Source organism: Drosophila takahashii, chromosome 3R (genome assembly GCF_030179915.1).
Source record: "Drosophila takahashii strain IR98-3 E-12201 chromosome 3R, DtakHiC1v2, whole genome shotgun sequence".
NCBI classification, from domain to species: Eukaryota; Metazoa; Arthropoda; class Insecta; order Diptera; family Drosophilidae; genus Drosophila; species Drosophila takahashii.
The window spans coordinates 33,887,964-33,896,798 of NC_091681.1; the positions used below are offsets into that span (position 1 = coordinate 33,887,964).

The 8,835-nt window shown below is 46.2% G+C and overlaps 3 protein-coding genes across 3 annotated transcripts; 2 read left to right on the plus strand and 1 right to left on the minus strand.

The window, feature by feature from the left end:
- The first annotated feature begins 592 nt into the window (after window positions 1-592).
- Window positions 593-1,632, plus strand: LOC108063833 (pancreatic triacylglycerol lipase). The gene has a single exon (XM_017151107.3). The coding sequence runs from the start codon at window positions 674-676 to the stop codon at window positions 1,580-1,582; it is 909 nt and encodes a 302-aa protein (XP_017006596.3). The 5' UTR covers window positions 593-673; the 3' UTR covers window positions 1,583-1,632.
- A 549-nt stretch (window positions 1,633-2,181) lies between these two features.
- LOC108063248 (uncharacterized) lies at window positions 2,182-5,389 on the plus strand. The gene is made up of 5 exons (XM_070217403.1): window positions 2,182-2,223; window positions 2,286-2,562; window positions 2,617-3,652; window positions 4,169-4,669; window positions 4,985-5,389. The coding sequence occupies exons 1-5, from the start codon at window positions 2,184-2,186 to the stop codon at window positions 5,300-5,302; spliced, it is 2,172 nt and encodes a 723-aa protein (XP_070073504.1). The 5' UTR covers window positions 2,182-2,183; the 3' UTR covers window positions 5,303-5,389.
- Window positions 5,390-5,676: 287 nt separating this feature from the next.
- On the minus strand, window positions 5,677-8,835 carry LOC108063170 (uncharacterized). Its single transcript, XM_017150206.2, has 2 exons — window positions 8,808-8,835; window positions 5,677-8,750 (listed from the first exon to the last, which is right to left on the minus strand). The coding sequence occupies exons 1-2, from the start codon at window positions 8,833-8,835 to the stop codon at window positions 5,884-5,886; spliced, it is 2,895 nt and encodes a 964-aa protein (XP_017005695.2). The 3' UTR covers window positions 5,677-5,883.

An 8,835-nucleotide genomic window follows, 5' to 3' on the forward strand; every position in this document is an offset into this window, starting at 1 on the left:
GAGATTAAAGGATTTATACAAAAATTTAAAAGATTTAAATCTTATTTAAATACTCAAAGAAATGTTGTGACAAAGAGACTCCGTTAGTTTTAAAAACTTGATAGTCTATCTCTGGCACATGCAGATGATAAAAGCGCTGATTGAATAATACGTCAGCTACTGCTGAAATTGTTGCCTATCTGAAACGTGAAACACTCAAAAGGGCCACGCGGCCCGAAAGAAATCAATTCAATTCAATCAAATTAAATTCAAGATGGACATTCTACTTAGACTAGATTGCCCAAAACACATGTACCGCTCTTCGAACCCGCACAGCCCACCACCTTATCGAGGGTGTCCGAATAGTCCGAGTGGCCAATCCAGTGGCCTATCTCGAGTGGTAAGCTTCAATGTGTCTGCGATTCGATCAGACGATCGGTGGATCGGACGATCGGCCCCACCATCCATATAAATTAGCCCCCATGCCACCCACAGCTGTTAGTTGAAGTTGACTTTGCCGCAATGATGAAACTGTTTTTGGCTCTTGCCTTCTGTGTCCTGGCGGGTAAGGTCTAGAATTTTCTAACCTTGGATACAACAAAATGTAATTTATATTTCTTTATTTTCAGCCAACGCCGTGGAGGTTCGTGAGAATGGTGAGAACGGATGGTATGTTCCCCAGGCCGATGGATCCATGGAGTGGATGGACCGCGAGTTCGCCGAGGCCTACTTGGAGACCAAGAACCGCATGGAGGGACGCAATGTCCTCAACCCGGTGACCTTCTACCTGTACACCAACAACAACCGCGATTCTCCCCAGGAGATCAAGGCTAACTCGGCTTCCATCTCTGGCTCGCACTTCAATGCCAACCATCCCACCCGTTTCACCATCCACGGTTGGTCCTCCAGCAAGGATGAGTTCATCAACTACGGCGTCCGCGATGCCTGGTTCACCCACGGTGACATGAACATGATTGCCGTCGACTGGGGACGTGCTCGTTCCGTGGACTACGCCTCCTCCGTCCTGGCTGTTCCCGGCGTGGGTGAGCAGGTGGCCACCCTGATCAACTTCATGCGCAACAACCACGGTCTGAATTTGGACAACACCATGATCATTGGTCACAGCCTGGGCGCCCATGTCTCCGGTTATGCCGGCAAGAACGTGAAGAACGGCCAGGTGCACACCATCATCGGTCTGGACCCCGCCCTGCCCCTCTTCAGCTACGATTCGCCCAACAAGCGTTTGAGCTCCACCGATGCCTACTATGTGGAGTCCATCCAGACGAACGGCGGCACCCTGGGATTCCTGAAGCCCATCGGCAAGGGAGCCTTCTACCCCAACGGAGGAAAGAGCCAGCCCGGCTGCGGTGTCGATCTGACCGGATCCTGCGCCCACAGCCGATCGGTGATCTACTACGCCGAGTCCGTCAAGGAAAACAACTTCCCCACCATGCGTTGCGGCGACTACGAGGAGGCTGTGGCCAAGGAGTGCGGCAGCTCCTACAGCTCCGTCCGCATGGGAGCCACCACCAATGCCTACATGGTCTCCGGAGACTACTATGTTCCCGTCCGTAGCGATGCTCCCTACGGCATGGGCAACTAAGTCCAGTCTTAAAGCAAATAAATCGAGTGAAAGCTCTGTGAGCGAAAGCAGTCCCAGTGTGAGCTTTATTTTACTGATATTACGGGTTACTTTGGTGGAACGCAAGTTTGGGCTATGGCTATATGACACCTACATGTTAAATCTAAAAAACTGAAGAGTACTAATACCTTTCAAAAAAAAATAAAAAAAAACAATTAAATAAATACAAGAAAAATAAGTAAAAAAAATGTTTTCAAATTATTTGTATCATTACTTCACCTTGATCACATTTTTAAGTCTTCTTGAACTACTATTATCTTTTGTTATATTTATGACGCAGTTGTTCTTATTTAAAACACTGCCTTATTAGTTAATCTAACATTATTGTATCTCAAATCTACTAAAATTGTGAAACCCAAATATTCGTATAGTTTCCCAGAATTCTGTTAAGTGCTTATAGCGTCATTTTTTCCGGGGGATTTGAATCGCACTGATTAGAAGGGATCTAATCACAGTGCTGTTGTTGCGCAGATTTTGACTTCCATTCAACATATGCAGACGAAAGGTATAAATAGCAGTACCAGGTGCGGCTAGTAGACCATTCTAAAAAATTTCTTCAACGATGAGATTGTGCCTCCTTGTGCTCGGTTGCGTGATAGCAGGTAAAGACTTTGCACTGGGAAAAACCCAAAACTTTCCGTAACTAACCATGAATCTCATTTAGCCAGCGCCTGGCCCGTTGACCAACTTTCGGTTCGTGATCATGGCGTCAATGGATGGTTCGTCCCCCAAAGGGAGGGTGGCCTGAGATGGATTAGCAAAGCGCAGGGCGAACTCCAATTGGAATACTACGAAGCTCAGGATGCGTTGGGAGGCCGTTGGTCCACCAACACGGTGAATTTCTATCTCTACACCCTGCAGAATCCCAGCACTGGACAGCAGATCAAGGGCACCAAGGCTTCGATTGATGCCTCCTACTTTAATCCCGAAAATCCAACAAGGTTAGATTCTTTTTAAAGAATTATTTATACAAGTTCTAATGAATGGCTCTGCAGAATTACGATTCACGGCTGGAACTCCAACTACAAGGATGGTGTGAACACCAGGATAGCTGATGCCTGGTTCCAGTACGGTGACTACAACATGATTGCTGTGGACTGGCAACGTGGTCGTTCCCTGGAGTACGCCACCTCGGTGGCCGGAGCTCCCGGAGCTGGAAAGAAAGTTGCCGCCCTTGTGGATTTCCTGGTGGAGACTTACGGCATGCGACTGGACACTCTGGAAGTGGTTGGCTTCAGTTTGGGTGCCCATGTGGCTGGACACACTGCCAAACAGGTGACCACCGGAAAGGTGGGCAAGGTAGTGGGTTTGGATCCCGCCTCTCCCCTTCTTAGCTACTCGAAAACCGAAAAGCGTCTGTCCAGCGATGATGCCGTTTATGTGGAGTCCATCCAGACCAATGGTGCCATCTTGGGTTTCTCCCAACCAATTGGCAAGGCAGCCTTCTACATGAACGGTGGAAGGTCCCAGCCCGGTTGCGGAATCGATTTAACCGGCAGTTGCTCGCACACCAAAGCTGTTATGTACTACGTGGAGGCGCTGCTGTATAACAACTTCCCTTCGAAGAGGTGCGAATCCTACAAGGACGCCAACAAGAACACCTGTGGCGATCAATACTGTTCTATCTCAATGGGTGCTATTATAAACACCTTTGTGGCCGAGGGTATCTTCTATGTTCCAGTAAACAAAGAATCCCCGTACGGTTTTGGACAGCAGAACAGTGGTGGCGAAGGAACAACAGCTCTACCCGTACCTACAACTACCCCTGCTGATGAATCGACGACTGAAGAACCGGAGGCCAGTACTCCACCCAAGAAACCAGAGGAGACCTCCACTACTACCGAGAAACCCGAAGAACCCACTCGTACAACCGGGGAACCAGAGGAAACCACTGTAGCCCCTGAGGAGTCTACAACCGATGAACCCGAGGAGGACTCTACAACTACCCAAAAACCTGAAGAGCCGTCGTCTACAACTGAGGAACCAGAGGACACGACTGCTGATCCAGTGAAGCCGACAACCGACGAACCCGTGGAGGACTCTACGACAACCAACAAACCCGAAGAGCCCTCTTCTACAACCCAGGAACCAGAAGAGACGACTGTTGCTCCAGAGGAGTCGACAACCGAAGAACCCGAGCAGATCTCTACAACTACCAATAAACCTGAAGAGCCCTCTTCCACAACCCAAGAACCAGAAGAGACGACCGTCGCTCCAGAGGAATCGACAACCGAGGAACCAGAAGAGACTACAGTTGCTCCAGAGGAAACGACAACTGAAGAACCCGAGGAGATCACTACAACTACCCAAAAACCTGAAGAGCCGTCGTCTACAACTGAGGAACCAGAGGAGACGACTGTCGCTCCAGAGTATTCGACAACCGAAGAACCAGAAGAGACAACTGTTGCCCCAGAGGAGTCGACAACCGAAGAACCCGAGGAGATCTCTACAACTACCAATAAACCTGAAGAGCCTTCTTCTACCACCCAGGAACCAGAAGAGACTACTGTTGCTCCTGAGGAAACTACAAACGAAGAACCAGAGGAGGTCTCTACGACAACCAACAAACCCGCAGAGCCGTCTTCTACCACCCAGGAACCAGAAGAGACGACTGTCGCTCCAGAGGATTCGACCACCGAGGAACCAGAAGAGACTTCTGTTGCTCCCGAGTTGTCGACAACCGAAGAACCAGAAGAGACGACTGTTGCACCAGAGGAAACTACAACCGACGAACCCGAGGAGATCTCTACAACTACCAATAAACCTGAAGAGCCTTCTTCTACCACCCAGGAACCAGCAGAGACGACTGTCGCTCCAGAAGATTCAACAACCGAGGAACCAGAAGAGACGACTGTAGCCCCAGTGGATTCGACGACCGAAGAACCAGAAGAGACTACTGTTGCTCCTGAGGAAACGACAACCGAAGAACCAGAGGAGGTCACTACGACAACCAATAAACCCGAAGAGCCATCTACTACTACCCAGGAACCAGAAGAGACTTCTGTTGCTCCCGAGGAGTCGACAACCGAAGAACCAGAAGAGACGACTGTTGCACCAGAGGAAACTACAACCGAAGAACCCGAGGAGATCTCTACAACTACCAATAAACCTGAAGAGCCTTCTTCTACCACCCAGGAACCAGAAGAGACGACTGTAGCCCCAGTGGATTCGACGACCGAAGAACCAGAAGAGACTACTGTTGCTCCTGAGGAAACTACAACCGAAGAACCAGAGGAGGTCTCTACGACAACCAACAAACCCGCAGAGCCGTCTTCTACCACCCAGGAACCAGAAGAGACTTCAGTTGCTCCAGAAGAGTCGACAACCGAAGAACCCGAAGAAACGACTGTTGCTCCAGAAGAGTCGACAACCGAAGCGCCCGTGGAAGTCCCTACAACAACCAAAAAACCCGAGGAGGCGTCTACGACAACCGTAGCACCAGAAGAATCGACTACCGTTGATCCAGAAGATATTGTATCAACTACAGAAGAACCTGAGGAGGTAACCACAACTGTCGCTCCACTGGTTCCTACAACAACCGCTAGACCTACGGAGTCCACAACCCCGGTTCCGGAAATTCCACCAACAAGCCCGCCCAATGATGATAATGTGGCTCCTCCAGGCACCAAGAACATCTTCATCTTCAACGTCTTTTTGGTGAATGTTAAAATCGAGAAATAGGTCAATAACCTAACTACTGTAGTAGATTTCCCGCTCACTGGCGGAAGAAAATAATAGCAATAAAATCATAACCAGCTTAATAGCAAACAAAAAAAATTATTTGTATTATTAATTATGAAGAAGAATTGACCAACTTCCGGAGTGATTCACATTTAATAACCAGAGCGATCAAAAAATCCATGTTATTTTTCTAGTTAATCAGTTCGGCCAGTTGATAATTATTGAGACAGAGAACGTGCTGGCTAGTACACAAGTTCGCTTATCGCATTAACGCTAGTCACTGCTGCTTGCAAAGTAGGCAATAAAAAACTTTCCGAAAAGTCCCAGCTACCAAATGTCTACTTCCCAATTAATTCGATTTATTAGCTTGGAACTTATCGTATGAGCTTATTTATTATTCATGCGAAATCAATCGTCTATATATAGGTTATAATCAAGGCGTTAAAGTGTCTGCCTTGGTTTGAATTATCCGAGTCATTACTTTATACATTTTTTTTTTTGGAGGGGTTTTGTTTTCAGCTTTACTGAAATTCATCTTATCGGCTAGAGAACTACTATTATTGCTAGATTGTAAATCGACGTCAGTAATACCAATATGTCTGCTCACAGACTTTATCAACGTCCATAAGACAATCTCTTTGGGGCACATTGAAGTATTCGCCAGGAGCACATTTCCGATTTGCGACCACACCTTGAATGCATTGTCTGTATCCTGCGCAGTCCCTTGGATCTTCTTCGAGTGCTCCTTCCTCACAAACTTCGATATTTGTGACACAATAACCCCTCCTATCCACCAAACAGGAGTGCGTTTCGAGATCGAAGTAGGAGCCACTGGGACAGGATTCCTGCACTAGTTCTCCATATCTGCACTTCATGTATCCTGCACAGTTATTAGGATCTAATTTCATCTGGCCTTCGATGCACTTCTGAAGTGGATCGGCACACACTCCATTCTCGTAGTGAATGCAGGTTGGATCAGGCAAAAACATCGGCGGAGGAGAATCTTCAAGGGGAACTTCTTGAGCAGTCGAATCCACTACGGTCTTCTCACACACCTTGTGCTCATCTATAAGGCATTCTCTTTCGGCCACATTATAATATTTGCCAAAAGGACATTTGAGATTTCCGACCACACCTTGAATGCATTGCCTGTAGCCAGCGCAATTATTGGGATCTTCTTCGCGAACTCCTTCGGTACAAAATTTAATGTTAGTGATACAAGTAGCCCTAATATCCACCGTACAATTTTTAAAATTGGGATCAAAGTAGAAGCCACTGGGACAATATTCGGCCTTAAGTTCTCCATTCGAGCAGTTAAGGAATCCGGCACAGTTATTGGGATCCACTTTAAGCCGTCCCTCTGTGCACTTTGCAAAAGGGTCATAGGGAGTGGTGGTCTCCGGAATGAATTCAGTGGTAATAGTAAGGTTACTTGTACTATTTTGATTATTGCACACTTGATTCACATCAAATAGGCAATAATTTCGGGTAACATTAAAGTATCTGCCTGGGTCGCACTTGAGTTTATTAATCTCTCCTCGAAAGCATTGTATATATCCGGCGCAATCCTCGGGATCTTCCTCGATAGATTCTTCGATACAAAGTGTAACATTCGAGAAATAACTGGAATTGGGTAACTGTACCAGTAAAGCAGGGGTAGTTGTTTCCACATCTGCAACTGTACTCTCTGTATATAATTCGGTTGTAGTACTTTCCGTAGTTTGAAGCAAATCGTCATTAGTAGTAGTACTTTCCGTAGTAGAATCAGAATATAGATATTCCTGCAAGTCAGCGATAGTACTCTCCGTGCTCTCTGTATATAGATCGGTTGTAGTACTTTCCCCATTTTGATCGGAATCGGAAGGAGTACTATCCGTATATATTCCGAACTCGTCAGGTTGCCCCAAACAAAAACCATTCAAGTCATAGATACAAGACTTTTCTGAAGTGGACACTTGTAAAACAGAATCAGTAGTTTGTAAATCGGCAACAGTACTGTCCGTAGATTGCTGCAAGTCGGCATCAGTAGTTTCTGTATAACGATATTCCAGCAAGTCAGCGATAGAACTCTCCGTAGAATCAGAGGTTTGCAAATCGGAAACAGTAGTCTTAATATTTAAATCGGATGTAGTACTTTCCGTTTGTCGTTCCAGGTCAGCAATAGTAGTTTCCGTATATTGAGATTCGTCACCTGAATTTAGTTTTATGTCTCTTTTTGTGAATTTGATAGGTTGGGCCACACAAAGTCCGTTCAAGTCGAAGATACAGGACTTGTGTGAAGTGACTTTAGGCTGAGCAGAATCTGTAGTGGACAAACCGTCAGCAGTGGTTTCCGAAGATTGCAGCAAATCAGACACAGTGGATTCTTCATCCTTGTAATTATCCATCCTGGGCTTTACACACACTCTTCCAAAATCAATGAGGCATTCTCCTTGTGTCTCATTGAAATATCTTCCTAATGCGCACTTGAGATTTTGAAATTTACCCCGAATGCATTGAGTGTATCCAGCACAGTCCTGGGGATCTTCCTTACGAACTCCGTCAGTACAAAGTTGGAGCTTAGTGACACAAATACCCTCAGTGTCCACCAAACAAGCGTCCAATTTTCGATCGTAGTAGGTTCCACTGGGGCACTTTTCCTCCACCATTTCTCCATTAATACATTTAAGGTATCCTGCACAATTATTGGGATCCAGCTGAGTTTGACCATCTGTACATTTAACAGGCTCAACACACACTCCATTCAAATCGACAATGCAGGTTTTATAAGTGGGTGCAAAGTAAGTGCCACTGGGACAGCTCTTAGTTTCCAGGGTTCCATTTTGACAATTGAGATAATTAGCGCAGTTATTGGGATCGACCTGGACTTCTCCTTCAGTGCACCCACTTGATGAACAGACACCATTTTCGTCCACCTGGCAGAGTTTGAAAATGTTTTCGAAGTAGCTGCCATTCGGACACTTTTCCTTCACCAGAACTCCACCGATGCAATTCAGATATCCTGTACAATCATCGGCATCCGCTTGCAGTTCTCCCTCCACACATATCTCTTTTTTAGCTGTGCAGGATCCACTGCGATCCAAACGGCAGCTTTTCGATATCGCATTAAAGTAGCTTCCCTCTAGGCACCTCTCCCTTTTTATATTTCCATGAAGGCATCTTAGGTAGGCAGCGCAATCCTTGGAGTCCTCAAAGATATCTCCATCCAAACATTTCCGTGACGTTGGGCAGACATTAAATTCATCCACCACGCATATCTCATTATTCGTCTCGAAATAACTTCCATTTGGACAATTAAAGTGCACCGTTTCATCATCGAGACACTGAAAATAACTGGCACAATCATCGGCATCGATTGCCACTGCACCTTCGGTACACTTTACAGAATCCTTAATGGCAGATGGTAAGGACGGCCTTATCAGACATAATAAGGACAGTATACAACACCCTAAACCAGGATAAAATTCATTAGTTGCCTTCAGTTTTTTTTTGGGAGTGCTATTACCTTTGTATATCATCCGTTGTAACTTCAT

What these genes read in the sequence shown, in the direction of transcription:
- LOC108063170 (XM_017150206.2), bottom strand. Translation starts at nt 8,835, where the DNA reads ATGAAGTTACAACGGATGATATACAAAG. An exon ending in ACAACGGATGATATACAAAG is followed by an intron (nt 8,751 to 8,807) that starts GTAATAGCACTC and finishes ATCCTGGTTTAG; the next exon opens with GGTGTTGTATACTGTCCTTA.
- LOC108063833 (XM_017151107.3), top strand. Translation starts at nt 674, where the DNA reads ATGGAGTGGATGGACCGCGAGTTCGCCGAGGCCTACTTGGAGACCAAG.
- LOC108063248 (XM_070217403.1), top strand. Translation starts at nt 2,184, where the DNA reads ATGAGATTGTGCCTCCTTGTGCTCGGTTGCGTGATAGCAG. An exon ending in AATCCCGAAAATCCAACAAG is followed by an intron (nt 2,563 to 2,616) that starts GTTAGATTCTTT and finishes ATGGCTCTGCAG; the next exon opens with AATTACGATTCACGGCTGGA. An exon ending in AAGAACCAGAAGAGACGACT is followed by an intron (nt 4,670 to 4,984) that starts GTTGCACCAGAG and finishes GCTCCAGAAGAG; the next exon opens with TCGACAACCGAAGCGCCCGT.